At 35.9% G+C, this 22,204-nt stretch overlaps 1 protein-coding gene across 1 annotated transcript in view; it reads right to left on the bottom strand.

Moving 5' to 3' along the window:
- The window catches only part of Sytalpha (Synaptotagmin alpha), a 282,148-nt gene that overhangs the window by 117,741 nt on the left and 142,203 nt on the right, over positions 1 to 22,204 (bottom strand). The window contains exon 2 of the mRNA XM_081741250.1: positions 20,827 to 21,008. Within this exon, the coding sequence (XP_081597376.1) occupies positions 20,827 to 21,002 (176 nt within the window). The 5' untranslated portion in view covers positions 21,003 to 21,008. The remainder of the gene's footprint in view (positions 1 to 20,826; positions 21,009 to 22,204) is intronic.

Here is a 22,204-nt window from a genome sequence, read left to right as displayed (position 1 = left end):
AAGATTCAACAATCATATGCTAAGTGTGAAGTCAATTAAGTCTAGTGCTATTTAAAAACATAACACTTTGTACCAGGCTGGCAACACTAACAACCCAATAATCTCAAATGTGGATTAATTTCATTTTGTATGTTAGTGTAAATGTATTTGCACAGGCATAATTCCACTTGATTGTATTATTCCTGTAATATTGAATATTTCCATTTACATTCTCATAGAGAGCCATTGGAGGGACTCGACATTTGAACACCATGTATCTCGGAAACGAAGCGGCATCGGACCCATGTTTATAGGAATATTTTTACTTATTTGGATGTCCGCAATCACCTCGTCACTTTTGGTCATGCATTTCTGCTACACTCTATATAAAGAAGTATTTTTTTTTTTTGGTAAACCAAATTCCTTAAAAGCAGTCACAAGAACAGTATATATACGAGGCTGAGCTGAAAAGTTTTGCCTGTTGATTAATATCTCGGGCTACACTGAACACAATTAAATGAAATATAAATCAATGTGTACCTTGACATCTGAGCGTCAGATCTGGAACATCATTTCTCCACATAGTCACCATCCAGCTCTATGCACATTTTCTAACGGTGCACCAGTCCTTCCATGGTGTCACGGTAGAAGTTCTTGCCTTCGGAGCAACACCATGATCATATAGCATGCTGGAGGACATCCTCATCTGATGAGTAGTGGGAGCCCTTAATATATTCCTTCCGTTTAGAAAAGATGCAAAAAATCGCTGGGTGCAGGGTCAGGACTATACGAGGGTGTGGAAAGATAATATATCTAAGCTTGAATATTAAGTCGGTGTTGAGCTTGCTCGTGTGGGTTCTATCGCTACTGTCAGGTCTGGCACGTATCAGTCGAGCTTCTTTATGGTTTCGATGTACTGCTCTGAGTTCACTGTGGTACCGTTGGGAAGAAACTTGGTATGAACAACGCTATTCATATCGAAAAAGAATCAACATGGCTTTTCCCGCAGCTGTACAGACCTTGAATTCTTTGGAATGGGAGAACTTTTGTGACGGTACTCCACAGACTACCTGTTCATCATTGAGTCATAGTGGTGGACCCGCGGTTCATCATCTGTGACGATTTTGCACAGCAAAGCGTCACCTTTAGCCTCGTATCGTCTCAGATTTTCCTCGGATATCTGTTTCCAGGTAGCCTTCATTTCATCTGTTAGCATTCTTGGAACCCATCTTGCGCATACATTGCGGTACTTCAGCAATTCCCTGATTATGAACTCAACTTGTTCCTTAGATATGTCGAGCTGCAGCGCAATTTCTCTCTAATTAATTCGTCGATTTTCGCGTACCATTCAATCACTTCTTGATGAGTCACATCAGTGGCAGTTACTGGCCCTCCAATAAGATTGGAGTGGTATGGATCGGTTCCTCTGATTGCGTTTTCCATCTTCGAACGGTACTCTCGTCCACGCAGGCCTCACTGTACACAAGTTGCAGCCGGCGAAAACTCCTTCTAACATCAAGAATTCGGTTATGGCTCTCTGCTTTCTTGAGTAGCCGAGTTGGTGGTTTGGACTTAGGCAAGTTTTAGCCAAAAAGAAATAATATTAATTTCTGTTTAGAAAAGAACCAGAGGGAAATTGATAGAACAGACCTGTTAATTAAATACAGTGTATACTTATAATAAATATGTACAGCGGGGGACACTTCTAAATGGTAAACCTTAGCTGTAAATCTCCATATGGCTGTACCATTTAGAAGTGTCCCCCGCTGTACCAAAACCAATGAAGTTCGAATTTTATCTTTGTCTTCGAAGCACATTCGTCTAGTACTTCTATGAATTCTTGCGTTGGTTGAACGATAGGTTCCAATATACTTACTGTAATTTAAATAGTTTAGCGAATGTTGCAAAATAATTTAGATTCGAATTAGAAAAATTAATTTAAAATAAATAAAAATAATAGTGGACTCGAAAGGGAAGTTCCTCTACTCGCAAAAAAAAAAAAAAAAAAAGAAAAAAGAAAAAGAAAGAAAGAAAGAAAGAAAAGGAAAGGTACTAGTAAACAAGAAAAAGGTGGATAGTAACCAAGTTAGTATGGCAATATAAGGACAACAAAGTCATGTGTCCCAGCAACCAAGCCAAAAAGGTTAACGAGAGAAGGTGATCACAACCTTGTGTTACAGGTTAATATTGTTAGGTTACAGTGTAACAACTCAGAGTGGTACGCTAACCGATCATAGTTACTACTACCGATCATAGCCTGTAAGGTAACCTAGACTGCTCGGTTAACGAAACAGGGTGTGTCAATTTTTTAATCGCGTATTTTGATTAATATAACATATTTAAATAATTACAACAATTGGTATTATTCTTTCCATCATATCTCTGATGATGTGGTAACATCAAAAACGCAATATTAAACTGGTAACAACTACCTATTTATTGTTCACTCATACTAATGCGACACTTTTTTTGTTCGTCGTCCCGTTTAAAGGGTTGTGCCCTTTCTTCGAGTAAGTGCTGTAATGTATACCAATTATCTCAATGGAAATGTAGGTGGTCTAAGAGGTTGTCATGTTTATTATTTCTTTATTCATCATATTAATATTAAACATACATTGATTGAAATGATTCCAGAAAAAAAAATAAAAAAATAAATAACACAAGCAGTAAGAGGTTAGTGGCTAGAAATGAACATTGCAAGTTATTAACTAAACACAAACATTCAAAAGGAAAAGAAAAGGAAATTGCGAGCTGCAGTAAAGAAAAGAACAAGCGTAATGAATGATGAAATGAAGTGCTCTGGACGTCACATCACAAGGTTATGAAAAGCGACACCCTTCTAGGTTACCCATATCAGAAGTATCTCACAACTAATAGTGAGAATTTGTTTGGGTGTTACTCTTCCCTATAACTAAAGCTGTACAAGGTTTTTGGTATTGTACCGTAAAGCAACGTACAGGTATTATGTTTCCTGTAAACACCACGAAATTATTGTTATGAGTGTACCTATTTGACGACGGTTGCATGATTAGTAGTGCTACCTTCTAGTGTGAATATTTGTACTGGAAACATGTCTCATGAAATAATTTTCATTTAAATGTAAAAAAATGCATAACCTCCGTAAATAAACTTTCCTTCATATTTCTCTATTAATTCATGTAGAATCCATATTTTAATAATTGTTTTCTTATTCCTTTGGATGTATTCACAATTGTTAAAATTTTTCGATCTTAAAATTGCAAATGGCGACGTTGGTGTTTGTGCTTCTAGTAATAGATACAGTGTTACCAGTAAACAAGTTCTGCAGGGTTAAATTTACCTTGTGTAAAAATCGATTGATGACAACAGAGTGTTTTAAATTAAATTAACCTTCTTGAATTGGTTACCTTCTTCTATCCTACTTTATAGGTTAATAACAACCAAACATTGTATTATTTCTACGCATTTTTCAGTAACCTTTTTCTGATTGATTACAAGTTACCTCGTTAAATTAATCTTTTTTTTTTTTTTTTGTCTCAGAAGGGTTGCTGCAAATTATTAACTGGTTCTAGCAGCCAATTTGTCTATTAACCTCCACTAGATTACAGCTTGTTTTCCTCAGTGTGAACATCCCGAGAAACTTTGATACTCAAGTTATTGGCATATAAAATAACACTGCATAAGAAAATGACTTGATACAGGCACGTAGCCAAGGGGGGTCCGGGGGGTCTGGACCCCCCCCCCCCCTTCAAGACCACAAATGAAAAAAATTAGGGAAGGATGAAACAAAATGAAATGAGAAAAACAAGGATCAGCGTTAAAAACAAACTACAGGAAGCTTTTGTTTACTCTTTCTTATGAGGAAATTTGTATTACTTGCAATACATGGTTGCGAGGTGAGCGAGATATCCTGGAAGAGTCAGGGAATTTGAAATTTCTAGAAAAGTTGCAGAATTCTCAGAATTTCTGCTACTAGTCAGGGAGATTTCAAGCTTCTGAAAGCATAGGATCGTTGTGTAACAGCGTGGACATGTTTTATCATAATTTTTCGTTGTCGCATCCTTGCAATATCAAACATGTTATTTCAAAAACAATTTTCTACTACTCCTTTAACCTGTCATTTGAAACAGACAGTAGTTGACGGAATAATAAAAACAAAAATATATGTGGAAAGAAAGTTCTGCTAACATTTGATTCAACAGGAAAAGGAACGCAGATATTGCAAAATATTTTACAAGACATTATTGGATATACACTTTTTTTTATAATAGTGAATATGTACTTTTTGTATTAGTTGAGGTCATATGAAAGGAAAATTGTTATATTTGAATAAACAGTGGAAGGATGTAAATATTGTGTAATCTTTTTCAATACTTTTTTTTTTTTAATTTTACTCGAGATTTCTTCATAGTTTATTAAAATACTTACCAACATATCCTCATGAACCAATATATGTTGACATTAAAGTAGTTTAGATTGATCGAGCTCCTGGGCCTTCAGAATTTCATGTCACGCCCCCCCCCCCCCCGTTACGAAATCCTGGCTAAACGAACCAATATATGTTCCAGTAAAATTGTTTAGAATGATCGAGCCCCTGGTGTGATGACCACAGTATTTCATGTCACGGACCCCCCCTTCTTCACGAAATCCTGGCTACGTGCCTGCTTGATATCAAAGTAACAGAAAGCTACATATAACTAGGGTTCATATTTTCGAGAACAAAAAAAATTGATTTCAATTATATGGTATAAAAAAAGGTATTAAGTCCTTAGCTTTTCTATAAGAACAAACTTTCTATTCGGCATTAGATAATAATAATAATAATAATAATAATAATAATAATAATAATAATAATAATAATAATAATAATAATAATAATAATAATAATAAGTTTTACGTCCAACAGTAATGTCGGTTAGGCTAAAGGAGACGGTGATGATGAAAAATGAATGCAATGGTGGAATGAAGAAAGTGGGAGGAAACAGCAGAACCCCGAGAAAACTATGCACACGGCGATTGAACACTACGAAATCGAACCAGGAAGTCAGAAACCCACGCACCAGACGCGAACGCTCTACCACAGAGCCAGTGGGATTTCAAGTATAGAAATAATATCAGATTTACTATAGGGAGGACATTTCCTTCAGGATAAGATCATTATGTGAAATGAGAATTAGGCCAAGTCAGAATTCACATTTCGTCTAAAATGGCGGATGTGTGCTTTTCTTGTAAATGTAGCTGATAAGTGAAATGAAATGAAATCTTTAAGTTTTAGGTCCACAGTTATGCCGGCTAGGCTGAAGGAGTCGGTGATGATGAGGAATGAATAAAGTGGGAGGAAGCGGGAGAACCCCGAGAAAACCCACGTACACGGTGTTTGTCCACCACGAAGCTTACTTGGCGCGAGCTGCGATCGAACCAAGGATTCCATGCACCAGAGGTTAACGCTATACCATTGAGCCATCGCGGCCCTTATCTGATATGTTATGGGAAATAAGTAGTAGGATTGACGAATACATTTTCTGAACTGCAGTAGTTTTTTTTTAATTATTGTTACAGTATTTAAGTTTTGACTAATTACCCTCAGATTTACACTCCAAATACCTTCTCAAAAATGTATCCTCTTAAAAGTCATTGCGCTGGATTTGACATTGTCGACATAACAGGACCGCGAGAAAAATTTTCATAAGAACTAACACCAAATGTTAAGAGATAAAAAGGTCCATTTGGAAATTATTTGATTAAATTCCTTTATAGATTTAGAGTTGATTAAGTGTCTTTCCACCACCGAGGCTATATGAGACACAGACCTACTGAGACACAGACCTACTGCTTTTTCCCATCCAAATAACGAGTTCCCACTAAATCGAAATGAAATGAAATGAAATTTTTGAGTTTTACGTCCCACGGTTATGCCGGTTAGGCTAAAGGAGACGGTGATTACGAGAGATGAATGAAATGGTGGAATGAAAAAAGTGGGAGGAAACGGGAGAACCCCGAGAAAACCCACGCACACGGTGTTTGTCCACCACAAAGTTCCCCTGGCGGGAGCAGGATTTGAACCCAGAACCCCAAGCACCAGAGGTGAACGCTCTACCACTGAGCCACCGTGGCCCCACAACCACCAAGAATCGAGTCTGTGCCTCAAACGGAGAAGACACGTATGCTAAATACAGGCAGATAGCCACGAAGGATCTCGAAAAATAAAAGTAAAAGGTACAGAACACCGCACTAAATTTTCTCGCTGGAATTCGTTAAACTAAATCACGATGTGTTGCAGATATTAAAGAAAAAAATTTCTTGTGAAATACGAACAAAATTATAAAGCGTCTTCGGAAAATTTTGCGCAGAGAAAAATCACCCACAAAATTGAACCACTCCTTACAATTTTTTCCCATAAGAAAATAACTTATGAACATATGTTAGGGTTATTAATGAAATATTTTTAAATAAAATAACAAAATCACGGAAATATTTCACAAAATTGTCAAAACAAAGTCATCCTAAGAGTAAACTATTCCTTGTGGACTTTTTCATGGAAGTTATTTGTTCAACACCATAGAAATGTTAATGAAATATTTATTTACAAAATATAAGCAAAATTGTCTAAGTCTCTTTCTCTGTTTTTTTTATTAAAAAATCATCCAAAAAACACCCCAAGAATAAAGTACCCCTCGTACATGTTTTTTTCAGAACAAATGAAGGGTGACATATTGTCAGACTATTAATGGAATATGAACAAAAGTGACAAAGTCGTTTTTGACAAAATCGTCCAAAAATACTCACCCCCAAGAATTGCTCTTTCCCGATTTTTCCTAGACAAAATGACTTAAAACCACTCTATAGGGTTGTCTTGAAAAATGTATTTATGAAACATAAATAAAATCGTTAGAGCCGTTTTTGAGAAAATAGAATATTTTGACTTTCACCCTTCAGTAGACTGCCCTTATTTTTAGGGGTAGGAATAAAATTCGAATCCCGCTAAACAATTACATAAAAATCTTAAGTTTAGAATTTGATTTCAATACGTTGAACGGTATGGCTTCTGTAGGTAAGCGAATGTAGACCAGGGCGAATGGTCAAACAGACGAACAGATTTCGAAAAATATTTTTTCCGGTATTTATGGACCTTGAAAAGCGTAACTTCGTTGAAACCTCGAATTCATTTTTTTTTTAAAGATCATCGTACTTTCTTCTCTACTTTCGTCGCTCGAAACAAAATAAAGTCAAAAGTGGTAACGACATCACGACACACTGTTGTCACCAAAATCATATAGCTTGGGCTATTTACTTTGAAACAGACCCGAGAACGAATTTTCTATCACTGTTCTGTGTCAGACTGAAAGACACAGAGAAGTTTTCGTTGCTGAAAAATACAATGATATATCTATAACTTAGAACTATATAAAACTGAAAGTGACTATGTATGTGACTTTATAACTCATGAGCTACCCAACCGATCTCGATCAAATTTTCAACATAGATGAGGTTCGGGCCTGGGATTTTTTTTTTTTTTATCATTTCACTTTGATGGTGCAACTTGGGTGAGAGGGACGGGAGATTTGTAAAAAAAAAAAAAAAAAAAAAAAGAAAAAAGAAAAAAAGAAAGTCGAAAACGATCGATATTTCTGTCGAATCCATAGTTTTCGGGTTTGTTGAGATGAACAGTGACACTTCCGATGCCATTTAAATCCAAATTTAGCCCCGCAACTTGGGGAAGGAGAGGGGAACGTAAATAAAAATGTATATAAATAAAAATGGAAGTGTCTATATGATTTAATAATTGTTAAACCACCTGACCGATCTCGATCAAATTTTCAACATACATGAAGTACAGGCGTGGAATGTTTTTTGTCATTTCACTTTGATAATGCAACTTAGAGGAGGGGGAGTTGAAGATATACAAATATGATCGGAAATGACCGATATTAGTGTCGAATTCATAGTATTCGGTATCGCTGAGATGAACCGTGACACTCTCGATGCGTTTAAATTCAAATTCAGTCCTGGAACTTGAGGGAGGGTAGATATATAAATAATTATCGAAAATAACCTATATTAGTGTCGTTTCCATAGTTTTTGGAGTCACTGAGACGAACAGTGTTATTTTCGATGCCGTTTAAATCCAAATTCAGCCCCGCAACTTGAGGGAAGGGTGTGAGGATATATATAAATGATAAAAAAATTACCGATATAAGTGTCGAATTCATAGTTTTCGGGGCTACTGAGACGAATAGTGACTCTTCCGATGCCATTTAAATCCAAATTCATCCCCCATTGTCCTTTATGTCCAAAATGAATCATATTCTCCCCGTGCGAAGAACAGGCAATCTGCTAGTTGATTATAAATACAAGATCTCACTTTTAAAGCACTTCTAGTAAAGATATATTACAGTTATGGAAAGAATCCTCTAACAGATTTTATGTTTTAACTCACAGCAGTTGAAAAATGTATTATGTCTTCAGAAGACAAAAAGACGAAAGAAAATTAGGATATCTGTGTCATTTATTCAAATTACGAACATTTTCCCCTGATAATTGTCAAAAGTGGCACCACTGATTCCCCAAATATTTTCGTAAGTTCTTTGTCTTGAAGACCCCCCATTTCTTACGTTGTTGCTAGGCAACCAAAACCTTATTTCGTATTCTTCACCTGCTGAAGATCATGAGAGCAGAGGTGTGGTGCTTCTAACTCATTCACTCAGCTACCGGCAGATCTTGGGAGTAGTTCTGGATTTTCACGGAGACTCGTTTCCGAAGCACTTTAACACATAAAGGAATTTACATAAAACGTGTGCAACGACGAACGAACACAAAATATTACGAAGGTCAGGCTCTCTCTCTCTCTTCTAGATTCAGCACTTTCAGGAGGCAATGGAATGAAACATAGGTCAAAGTTCGCGAAAAGATCTAATAAACTAAGTTTTCGGAATTAGGACCTTTAAGATACTTAGTTACGAAGGTTGTTCTTTAAGGACCATGAAAAGGGTAAACTTCTGAAGGTATTGTATTCATTATGTAGTACTTATTCTCTCATAACCAATGACGTAACACGGGGGCAAACGGGACTTGTGCCCCGAACTCCAGATTAGGAGGGTGCAAAATTAGGCAAATATTTGGGGGAGCGTTTTGGTTTGGTTGGTCACGGGGCGCTAAGGCGAGTCCCTGGGCGACAATGTTCAGTAGAGGGATAGAGGCAGAAATGGCAGCTGTTCTTGGAACACTTTATCATATCAAAAGCTGTATATTTTTATGTGTCATCGTTCAGTAGAGGGATAGAAGCAAAAAAGGTAGCTCTTCTTGGAACACTAAATCATATCAAGAGCTGTATATTTCTATCTTTCATCGTTGAATACAAGGATAGAGGCAGAAATGGCAGCTGTTCTTGGAACAATAAATGATAACAAAAATTATATCACTCTATCTGTTCTTGCACTATGGTAATCAATGTTGAAGTCGGAAATTATCGATTTCAGCTACTTTCGTTTGCAATACTGGAATTAGAGTAGGCACTAAAGCTACACTTAGGACATTAAATTCATATCAAAACTCATTTCTAGCTATTTATTATCGTTTTCTTGTATAAAGATGAATATTAAAATCAGAAGTGATACATGTGTACTGTAGTGGCCGCGAGGAAACTTGACCAAAATTTACCAATTTCACTACCCAATAGAACAGTGTCCCGGTCGTCAAATCCCGCCCACGAAATTTTGTCACTGTTGTCGCTCGAGCTATACCGAGAACATCTCCCGAGACGTTGTCGGATTGTCGCTAATTTCCTTTTGGTTGATATTATTGTAGTTTTATATTTTTGTTAATGTTATTGTTACGTTTTAATTCAAATATTTTTTAGTGTCTGTCTTTTAGTCCTTTGTGCCGAATTCTTCCGATGCATCGCACGTGAGAACCAGTTCTATGATTCGTGTAGAGCCTAGGCTACACAAGTCGTTGTGGTCACTTTGGAATAGATAGATAAAGACGGAGACGTGACCTGAACTGAGGCTAAATTCGGATTAAAAATTCGTTTCCCCTCATGTCTTATCACTTATTCTCTGATATCTGTCAGCAGACGGACGGATGGCCATACCGGTTCTATTTAAATTTCTCGTACTTGTGCATAACAGATCTTAAGATTTAGTTTAAAAAAAAAACTAATAGTCACTTTTTTGCATTACGGTCTGCTTAAAAAGGAAGATTATTGAATTTTGAAGTAATTTCCATAACTATAAATGCATAATAAGTTTAAGTAATAATCGACTGTGAATAATAAAACTAGATTACTCACTTTAAATCCGGAAATAGTCTTTTATTGTATACATATTGCATCAAGATTCATGGAATATTTAATCAGGTTGACAGAATACTCAATTAACACCTTGATTGCTTTTCTTATTCGGCCCTACTCCAAGTTAAAGACTTTATAATTCTCTAATAAAGGAAAGCACGTCTCGAAAATTGCTTCTCAATTACTTATACTTCCAGAAGATAATAACAAACTACGTAGTTTCTGATTAAAAACAAAAAAAAAAAAAAAAAAAAAGAAAAGAAAAGAAAAAATCGTTTATCATTACCCTCCCACCAGGAACGAGTAAGAAAAGATAACGGATGTATATACTCATCTAACTGTTTTTGTTGAACGATGCACAAGCAATTAAAAGCTCCTTATTATTATTATTATTATTATTATTATTATTATTATTATTATTATTATTATTATTATTATTATTATTATTATTATTATTATTATTATTATGAGACCATTTTACACTCTTAATAATGTTAAGAAATTAATTTATATTACAAAAGTGTGCCCCGTCCCAATCGACGCCGACTTTCCAAAATTTATGTGGGTGCACATCAATGACGGGATGTGTTAGCTAGTTTTCAGGGAAGTCTCAATATTTTATTGTTTTATTTTTAGTCAAAATCTTTTTATGAACACTGTCATAAAGGCCTGTGCTGTGATAAAGTAAAATATACCGGTACTATAAGTTACGTTGGAGCTGCCCTAGCTCAGTCGGTAACACGGCTGACTTAAACATAAGAGAAACGGGTTAAAACCCGGGTCCAAACTAAAAATCTTGTGGGTGCACCGCACCTACAAGAATATATGTGTGGGTACGGGAGCCCTGGAGCACCCAGAAGTCTGCGCGCATCAGAGTCGGCGTGGGTCAATGAAAACTTGACCCACGACCCACCATGACCCACTCTGACCCACCACCCACTGTGACCCACCATGACCCACCATCCACCGTGACCCACTCTAATCCACTGTGACCTAGTCTGCCTCACCAAAATCTATCGTCATCAAATCTGACACATGATCCACGGCCTCTTCCCTACTGACTAAATAGTTTACATTTGTAATAAAACAAGAGTGTGAAACTGTCACTAATCGCAGTTTGAATTTCTACGGTCAATTGCTCAAGCACCACTCTGTTACAGTAACGGTGGATCTGACTTTTACGATATAAAATGGTAAAGTGTATGTCAGTGAGGAAATTGAAGCACTTCGAGGTGGGGGGAAATTAGTATGTGTCTAAAATATACTTGTACTAATAGAGTATTCTTGCTAGTGTTAATTTCTCAACGCATTCCGGAAGAAACTTCTTTCTATTCGCAGGAAAATACTTCTGTACAATATGGAAAAGGTTATGATTTCTCAGTTCACAGTATTTTTCTCACAAAATACTTGAAAAATCAGTTGTTTATAGCGTATAAAGGTGCTCGGGTACACTGTGTGAGAGCATCTTCATAAAGTATGCTCATAATTGTAATTTGTGTAGTCACTAAAACACCACGTTAAATTTAAGTTACAGATATGCATAATTGCAGTTATTATGAATATTTATTCAAAGTAGTTTACCTTCTAGTTTATAAAAAGCAAAGAAGAAACTTATTAAAAATTAGGTACAAAGTTGAATAACACAAATAAACCATTAGTAATACAAGTATACATTTTCCATAACTGGTAATTTGCCAACTTAAAACAAATTTGAAATCGGGTTTATTTCCTGTTGGCCCCCAGAACTTTTTCGTAGTAAATCATCCGCAGTCGAATGATGTCCATCCTTCAACCAAGGGCGCCGATTTCTCTGTAAATTGGAGAGGGGGGGGGGCATTCAAATGCAGAAGGTATATATATGAGGATTTTAAGACAAATTGCACTCAAATTATGCCAAATATTGTATATTCATAAATACAATAGGGGGCCCACATGAACTTTGCTCCCCCCCATGATCGGAGCCCTTGACTTCAACCAAGAAATAACTAGTTCGTCTACTTTGAGATTGTCTAGCGGTGGGCCATTAACATTGATGAACAACAAATTAGACAGTGTTTGAGCACTTATTCTATTTCTAATATCAGTCATCTGTAAATTCATATTGGGAAATCACCGTTTGCACTCTGTCGTGGAAATTAATAATACTTCTACCCGACGTAGAAATTTCTGCAACTCATCATCGACAATCTGCTTGTTAGACTTAAGTCCGATAACGAATTTTCTCGGTCAGTTTTGAAATACTCAGCACGAAGTATCACCTCTCTATCACCATACTTCTTTTCCATATCGACCATGTCAGTTGGCAGTGTCGACTCATGGAGAACAGAAACTTCATCTACCACACCTTCGATAGGGAATCTTGTGCATAAATTATCAATTAAAGTCTGATAAGCTGATGATTTCTTATTTGTTTATAATTTAATTTTTGTAATTACACATGAAGGTTTGATCTCATTACCAAGTTCCCTCCTCCCTAGAGAGCAAAAAGGAACGAGGTTCCGGGGAAGTGTTCAGAGGTGAATAGGAATTTCCCTCCTTCTTCCCCTTCAATTACCACACTGCTGTTTGTCATGGGGCAAATTACGATGAATTTCGATTAAATTATAATAATATAATTATTTCCTTGTTGAATTATCGATACTTTTCAGTGGAAAAAAGGATGAAATTTGAAAGTTCCAAATCAAGGTAAGTAGACCAACGTAAAGGAAAAAAGTGTAAAAATTTCCATATAATTATGCGTACAATCCAAACTTAAAATTTCCGTGTAATTAAGCTTACAGTACAAATTTTTTGTCTATTTTTCACAACTTTATGAGTTGATTGCCCTGTGCTGTAAGCGCTCCATATAATAAACATAAGCTTCATCAATTATTACAGTAGAAAGCAATGGATATATGAAGCGAAGCACTGTATTTTTTGTTTCTGAATTTTTTCTTAACTAATATCGATCGTTTTCGATCATTTTTACAATCCAACTCACTACCAATTTCCCATGTATAGAAAGTCCCCCCCCCCCTATAAAGGATAATTTTAAAAAAAATGCTAGGACACATTCTGTTTATTTTCAATAAAGAGTTAATACATTGAATTTCAGCTCCGTAAGTTTAACGGCTTGCGAGATACTCATTATTTTTTCGCAAAAATTCGGATCCTCACTACCTCCTTAGGATATTAGGCATTATAATAAAAGCAATATAACATCCCAGTTTGGATTAAGGCCTAACTATATATCAAAAGTCATTTCATTTGACTTTGCAATTTGGCCGTGATGATCAGGCACACATAGTTACATTCAATTTTTTATATAATAATTTATATATTACAGTGATTCAAAAATGTATCTTTTGCAGTAGTTAGCTCCTCTAAAAACTCACAGGCCTCGAAAGCCAAGTAGTAGTATAAGTCCTATTGCTATTATTACAATTACAAATATCAATATCCAAAGTGTGCCTTAAGTTCTTTGGTAGACAGAAACAAATGGAAAATGAGGGGAAAGTCTTGAAAGTAAAACGCAGACAAATTTTCCAGTCTTTAGAAGATACTGTCTACAATGCAGTGAGCAGAGTGTCTGTAGGCCAGACTGAGTCGGTGGGTCGCAGTGGGTCACGGTGGGTGGTGGGTCACATGCTGTTGACCCATGACCCACTGACCCACTCAAAAATTTTGACCCACTGACCCACTCTATCTCTGGCGCGCATGTCCCATCCTCATTTCCAGCTAACAAAACACAACACATCGCACACCCGGGCGAAGAATGTTACAACTCAATTAGAATGGAAATTTTGAGTTATTATCGCTCAAAAGAGAATAAAGAGAGAGAGAAGCGAGCTCTACCAGGTGGTATTTTCGCAGAAACGTAACTAAACAAATTAACCCGTAGATGGCAGAAATACCAGAATTCCAGGGAGCGATTTTGATACAATAACAAACTTTAAAAGTCATGTTCCTTCAAATATATATTTCTGACTTGTAACAGTCTTCCATCGAATGTGCGACATACTTAATAAAACTACATCAATCGAAGGTTTGAAGCACCGATATGATTCATAAGCATGCTATTTTAATGCTTGATGGACAAGTTTCTTTAGTGAATTCCGGTAACATACTTGGTCTGGATAATAAAATTTTTAAGATAAATGATTTAATTTGAATAATAATAATAATAATAATAATAATAATAATAATAATAATGACAAACAATTTAAAATTCTAAAGTTAAATTTATTTGTTTGATAAATGAGTCTACGATCGTGATGTGTAGCTATACAGTGTTTCTCAATTTAAGAAATGTCACTAGTTGTTTTTATCTAGAGAAAAACATGCAGGAAGTAAAAGGATATAAATGAAGACATATACCTACTGTATATAATTACAGTAGATTTATATGTTCACTCATAGTTTCTGAGTACGAGGCCAAAAGAGGGCGCAGCGGGAGGGAAGCAGAAGCAGACACGTGTTATGTTTCTTACTTACGTAGGTTCACTTAGACAAGATCTTAATTACAAATGAAGCACGCAATGGGATATCTCTGAGAAATAATATATTTACTGTACTACCTTAGTTCAACAGAAAGTCTACATTTCTTTCTCGACTCTCTTACGAGATAATGAGCGAAGAGGTAATTGTACCTTCAAGAGTACGGTACTGAATCTACATATCCCGTTCGCGATTTAACTCAATCAATAAAGAATTTCTATTAATGAAATAGTACAATTAAAAAAAAAAACGTTACACTACGAGAAATAAGTACTTTGTTTGTTCATAAGAATGAAATTTCGTATGAATCACTGTTCTCTTTAAAACCATGACCAGTCATTCAGAATCAGGCCGGTAGCCAGCCCAAAAATGTAGGGGGTCCCGGCTGAAGTTAGGGGGGGCGATCCAAAAATATTATAGTTCATCACCATATTACAGTTCATTTGCAAGCCTACCGTGAAAAGTTAGGGGGGCCCGCAAAAATTTAGGGGTCCCCCTAGACCCCCCCTGGATATGGGCCTGTTCAGAATTACTTCAAAGTTGTGATCCTGGACCCTATTTTTATTTTTAATCCCAGGTACGGACCACAATCACTTAATTTTTTAGTATCTGCTTAATAGTAGTAGTTGAGAGGTAAGCCAATTTCAACAATTATTAAATTACCAGTGTTTATTTATGTTATAAACATACAGCATACAGTTCATACATAGAGAAACTTTAGGGTGTGCATGTTTACTTTTGTCTCTTCATTCGAAATAATTGTTGAAGAATTCTAACTCTTTCACTAATTTCCTTCTTATTGTTTCCTAAATGATTTGCGCCGGACGACATGAAAATATCTCACATGGCACATATAAAATTCAAGGGGACCATCATAAGCAATTGTTGAAAAATTACAATTCTTTCACGATTTGCGTATAAACACGGCTTCCGGAAGTATACACAAAAACTAGAGTGATAAAAACAAAACCTGTGTTAGGAGGTCACTAAAAAGCATGAATGTTATCGAATGAGAGCAGGGCGAAGCTGGGAGGCCCGAGCGTCAGCGAGCGAGTGCGTCCGAAGGAAGAAGACACATCAGCGAAGGTGGGTATATACCCAAGTGAAAGTAGTGAAAATGAGTGGGATTTGGCAATGATACGAGTTTCAATAGCACTTTTCATGGTTTTATACTAGTAGCGCTCCACTTATAAACATAAAATACAGTTTCTGTACACTGTACAGAAATACACTGCCGGTGGAAAATTGTTTCTAATGCAGTCATCTTTTATATGCACCCACTTATTTTATCTGTCGTAAATCACTTGTAATGATTTTACACTAGTTACCCTATACTTGTAAACATAAAATACAGGTATATTACTTTTATTTAATTGTATCGCTTGCAGAAATTTCTTCTTTATAAATATCTTTTTTTTTTTTTTTTTTTTTTTTTTGCAAAGTATAAAATTTTATCTTAAATCTTCCAAAATTTGGTGGGCCAAAAGTAAACCAGTAACATTTATGGTATTATTTACATCTTACATAAATTATGAAATGTAAATAATTCCACGAACCCCATGTGAATGGCGAATCACCAGTTGGAGAAGATTCCTCTAGACTATATAGACCTAGGCAAAACGGTGTTAGCAAAGTTCGATCACTATCTTATATGCGATGTGAGGTTTTAAAAGTTCGTTTTTCACTTTTTTTTAAATTGGGTTTTCGTTTACGACCTTTTGCACACACACACAGATTTAGATGTGGGGAATTGAATGCAAGCAACATCTAAAATTCCATAAAAAGTGAAAATACGAGGTTTTGCACTTTCGCCGTCATCTGCATTAAAACATACCATATGACAACATTAGCCTTAATGCCCAATTACTTAATCCTGTCACTTTTAGAGGTATTTTCCATAAAGCTTTGAGACACAGTCTGCTTCAACAGGAAATTTTTAAATATTGACTTTGAGGGGAAGTTCCAAAGGGAAAAGTTCTTTCTTCTTTTCCTATAGCATCTCTTTCAACGCCCACATGTCGATGAGTTTCTGAACAGAGTTTATCAAACATCCTTGAGATTATGAACCCAGTTTACCTAAAAGTCTAATAGTCACCATAGCCCATTCCTAGTTTACCTTCTAACTTACATCCAAATTTATTTTGTTATAATTCACGCGTCTGTTATGGGGCGTTTACACTTAGTCGATTTGCGTTCGATTCAGTTGAATTGACGTCACTTTCAACTTAATCGACCGTGTAAACGGGAATTCAACTTAATCGCTTGTTGATCGAAAGCGACTAATCGACTGGCAACTGAATTGAAAGACGTTCTATTTTCTGTGGTTGAAATAATTGAACACATCCATCGATCTGATTCGGCCTAGTTGCTTCGATTTAGTGGCAAATGCAGCGAGTCGATTTAGTCGTGCGACTAAATCGACCAAGTGTAAACGCCCCTTTATAGAACTAGTTTCCTCAAAGAAATAAAAAAAGGTGTGAAGGCTGAATTTTTGACATTAATCTTTCGAGGAGACACAAAGAGAATTTTCGTCAAAATTGGCAACATATATGGAATTTTTCGTACGTTTATTCCATTAATACCAACAACGTTCTCTATGAAAAAGAAATAGGCTAATGGCGCTTGAATAAACATAAAATCAGTGTTGTAAATTTTATTATTTGCAAATGCATGTTAGTGTGAAAGTGATTTTATGCAGGAACTTGTGAATCTCAAAAAACAAGCGAAAAGAAACGTAAATTGTACTTTGGAGTTATTTTTAAAGAAAACATCATGAAGAGATGAAAGTAAATTACCGCATGAGAAATAGACAAATTTTAAAGGATTTAAGATTTAGATTTCTGGGCTTTCAGCATGTATGGCCATGTTAGTCCATCACGTGTGAGGGATGACGTCCCTTGGCGACCATGCTATCCGAGGAAAGGAAAGGAAGTGACCTGGAATTTATATGTTAGGCCACATTGCCACGTTAAATGAATCTTGCAGCTGTCATAAAAAAAAAAAAAAAAAACTTACAACCCGATCTTTCTATTTACTATTTAGATGTTACAACTTCTTGCAAGCAAGAAAGGTGTCTCCACACATGCAGCACTGCACTCTAGTGGACAAACAGTGAACCTCCTCATTAAAAACGTGTATTTTGGCGCACTTCCCCTCCCTGTCCAAAAGAATCCCTTGTTTCGGAAGCGGCGAAACTGGTTTTTCCTTTATGTCAGCGGAAGGGCGATAGCAGGTAGCAAGCAAGACGTCCCAGAATGTTACACATTGTTCAACTCCTTGCAAGATGTAAAAAAAAAAAATGTTTTATGACCCTTTCAAGACTATGTGTACATGGTGAAATATGGTAGGGTTTCAAGATGTTTTTATGACAGCTACAAGTTCTTCTAACGTGGCAACCCATCTTAAGATACTATCCTAACATTTAGCTGGTGTGAATGAGAAAAACCCAGGAAAACCTCTCTCCGAATGCCTGACCTGAAAAAGCTTCCACAGTTTTTTCGACCGAGTGACCTCATAGCGGGGCTAATTTTAAAACGTTCCATATGGCATAACTGGAGAATGAAGTTTGTCTAGTTTCATTACGTTCCGCAGAACATTGTGGCACAAAAGCATGATGAAAACTAAATTCTGACAACAAAATGTGCGTGTTTTCACTAACAACTTCAATAGCCTTTTATAATTACGAAAAATACTTAATAGGAATTTAGAAGATCGAAATTTACGAATAATTCACTCAAATACCGAAAAAGAAAGTAAGTAACATACAGCAATTTCTATTTTCATATTTTATGCATTTTGAAAACTTTCTAATTTGCATGAGAAACTTAAGAGCAGAATGGGAATTTCTGACTTTCAAAATGGAATTTTATAAGGCTTCAGACTGGCATCACTATAGGATGAGACTGGCCCCGTATATTTTATCATTGCTGTACTATAATTGTTTATGAGAAACATTTTTGTATTGGTCTGCAAAGCCACAACAAATAATATAGTGCATCAGATAAATTTCTTGTTTTTCTGTTCAGAACGAAATATAAAACATTGGTACTGTACTAGATAGAACCACCATATCTTTATCTGGGCTGGTATATCTTCTGAATTTACCATGGGATTCATTTATCTTCCTTGCTAAACCTTCATCGGGAGCGTGACGGTGAAAACAGCACGAAAGCGCCTCTTTTGGACTCGCGTTCTATAGAATACCTTACAAAGCGGACACTGTGTGTTCCTTTTGTCGTTTTTAGATTCTAATTTACGACGACTGACTTTGATGTATCGTTTGTCACTTGTTATGAAGATGGCTGAAACAATTTCTTTTTAGTGTGAGTGTCATATTTATTCAATGGCTTGTTTCCTAGCTAACAATACTGTATTCAATTGTAAGAAAAACCCTTTTGAGGAAAATATCGTTATCTTTTTTATTATTATTTATTTGAATGCGTTTTTATTCTTTAATATGATATGGGAGATAATTTTGGTCTCTCGTGACATGTTATTCAACCTGGAACATTTTCAGAAATTATGCAGTAAAATGTTTCAAAAAGACACGTTAAAATCCTCACGAATACTATCAATGTATGGAATTACATTATAATATTACGTGTTTACTAACACGCGTTGCTTTATTCTCATCATCATAGTCTTCCCTTATTTGCAGTGCACTTTCCGCAAAAACTTACAAGCTTCCATGTACCATCGTCTTCAGGCAGCGAATCTGTGCATCTTCATGTATGAATTTGTACATCCATCAACTGTAGCCCCCTACGCATCTCCATATTTTTCTTGCCACCATAGCTAGTAACATTTTCTTATGATACAGTTCCTTCTCAGTCTATATAACCCCAACAGCTTTTCTTAATGTGTTAAATTGCATATAAAATTGTTTTTTCTCCCTACTATTTCTAACACTTTGTGATTAGTTTTTCGTTCGGTTCAGCTGATTATCTCCATTCTTCTCCACACCCATATTCCGAAAGTTCCATTTATTCATTGTTTTTAGGTAATGTCCATGTTTCGGCCCCGTACACTACAATACTCGACATGAAGAAATTTAGTGGTCTCGCGTAACGTAGTCGCTAACGCTCTCGTTACTATTTTCTATACAGGGTGTTTCAAAACAACACCGACAACGTTTCGGAGGCGATTCCTAACACCAAGATAAGACAAAAAGTATAGACCAACCTGGGTGCACAAATGCTTCCTTTTGGAGTTATAGGCTGCCGAAAAGAAGAAAAAGTGAAGTTTAAAGATCCATAGCTCCAAAACTATGGGACCTGCCGCAGTTGGGTAAAGACTTCAACTAGGAACTAGTATGTGTCCCCAAAAACCCATGTTTCAGAATCCTGCGGTAATTCCACAGCAACTTTCATAGAGGTAGTTGCTGACTACTTCAAATTATATGCTCGAGCCAAATTCCCATCTTCTTTGTAAAGATATGTTTGTAGAGGTAAACATGTTACGTTATTTTCCTTTATCTTTCAAATGCAGCTAGTGTCTATTATTTCAAGCACTTTTTGTCCACGCTGGAAAATCGGAAAAGCTAACAACAATAAAATTATTATAAGCAACAGTAAATAATGTTATGAATATCGATGAAGTTGAAATCTTGTTAATAAAAATGATTGTCAGTTGGTTGTGACAGTTTGGTAAGTTGTCTGTGAGGTGTCCAGGGTGCGCGATGTCACACAAGGTGGCCCATCACAATATATCTTGCTTACCTCAGAACTTACATCCAAGCGAGTGCACACAAAACGAACTAGATCTTACCTCTAACATCGCAAGACGTAACAGCCGCACTGAAGGCGTAAGCGACAGCGAGCATCATATCCATTAGACGATTAGACAAAGATAAGGACTATGAAGTTATAGACAGAAAATAATATCACTATTCCAGGCACAATACGTATAGTATTCGCAATATCAAATATGAATTCCATTGCACACATGAGTGTTCTATTCTCTTTATGAACAGCTTAATAAATAGTCATAGATTTACCACTGAGGTTAATGAACTACATATAATGTAATATAATTTTACTCTGACTGCATGCCTTGCCTATGCATGCAATTTGTTAATGCCTTAGAATATATAATGAAAAACCTACCTTTCAGTCAATTCTGCAGTTTCTGCTTCTTCTAGAAGATTCTTTTCAAACCAGTTTAGTCTATACTTCTTGGAACAAGCGACGTATAGCAACATTACGACTAGCAGCACCAACAGGAACGAAATAAGAATATATACTGCTGTGTAGTAACTTGCAGCATCAAATTCTTCAGACATGATGCTCTAAAAATAAACAGAAAAAAAATAAAGTTAATTGAGTTGGAGCAGGTAAAAGGCATAAACATTGAAAAATATAGGCATGTTCCAGATATTTGCATACTATAGCGATCGCGAGAACTCGTGAAGCTTGGGCTGTACACCAATCACAGAACTGCTTTAGTTCATCTGTGATGTATCGGAAGAATTCTGCCTTCCTACCACACACTTGAGAAAACGTGAAACAATTGAAGTGTACCAACAATGTTGCAAAATTTAGAAGTCATAGCGAACGAGCGGGAAAAAAAAAATAAAGTACTCTAACACGAATACAAGCAATTATTCAAATTAAACGCTAACAATAATCAGAGCAAAAGTATGAAACATCAATAACAACAAAATGAAACTTAGAGGTAATCCAACAACACTGTACGCTCAGGAGAGATGTTCTTATTGCACGAGAAACGACACTGGAAAAAAAATTATGGATGGTGGTTGCAGATCGTACAGCGATACATTCCTATTATAATTAATCTGTACCCATTTTACCAACACTGATCAGAGGCGCAATAATTAAGCATATAGCTTAGATGTAATTAAAAGAAAGAACGCTGTTATTGACAGGACATGTTGTCATGGGAAAAGACTATGATGAAAACTATCAGTTTGTTATTGACAAGATTATTAGTTGTTATGGGAAAGATCATTACTGAGTTATACACACGAAATTGGAAGATATGTACAAAAGCTATGGTTGCTGTTGATATTTCATGTACGTATAAAACAGAAGAATAAATCGACGATATCTGGACACAATTCATGTTTATGGTTAGTAATTAGTAGTTGATATGTTTATTATAATAACATGATAATTTAAAAATACGTAAAACGAATCAGGGCTAAAGCGAAGTGTTTTTATAATATATTTCGTTTTATCTGGTGCCGAAGACACGGGACTATACTATACTATTTAGTTCCGAAGAATAGTAAGAACTGAGTTTATGTGTATACGTATTTTATGAGTTTCACTACTTTGAAAAGTGGGAAGAGAATCCAAAGAATTAGCAATATGCAGGATTCCGAGATTGAAGAAGTACCCAGTATTTCAAATGAAACCATATCTGGAAATGCCGTAACTGTGTCTGAACATTCCTATTCTAATCTTATTGATATGTTTAGTCAACTACTAGATAAAAAGCTAGAACAGAAATTTGATCAACAAC

Source organism: Thermobia domestica, chromosome 2, assembly GCF_964235325.1.
Source record: "Thermobia domestica chromosome 2, izTheDome1.hap1.1, whole genome shotgun sequence".
NCBI lineage: Eukaryota > Metazoa > Arthropoda > Insecta > Zygentoma > Lepismatidae > Thermobia > Thermobia domestica.
The sequence above is the reverse complement of the archived record's forward strand: the minus strand, read 5'-3'. Positions and strand labels throughout refer to the sequence as shown.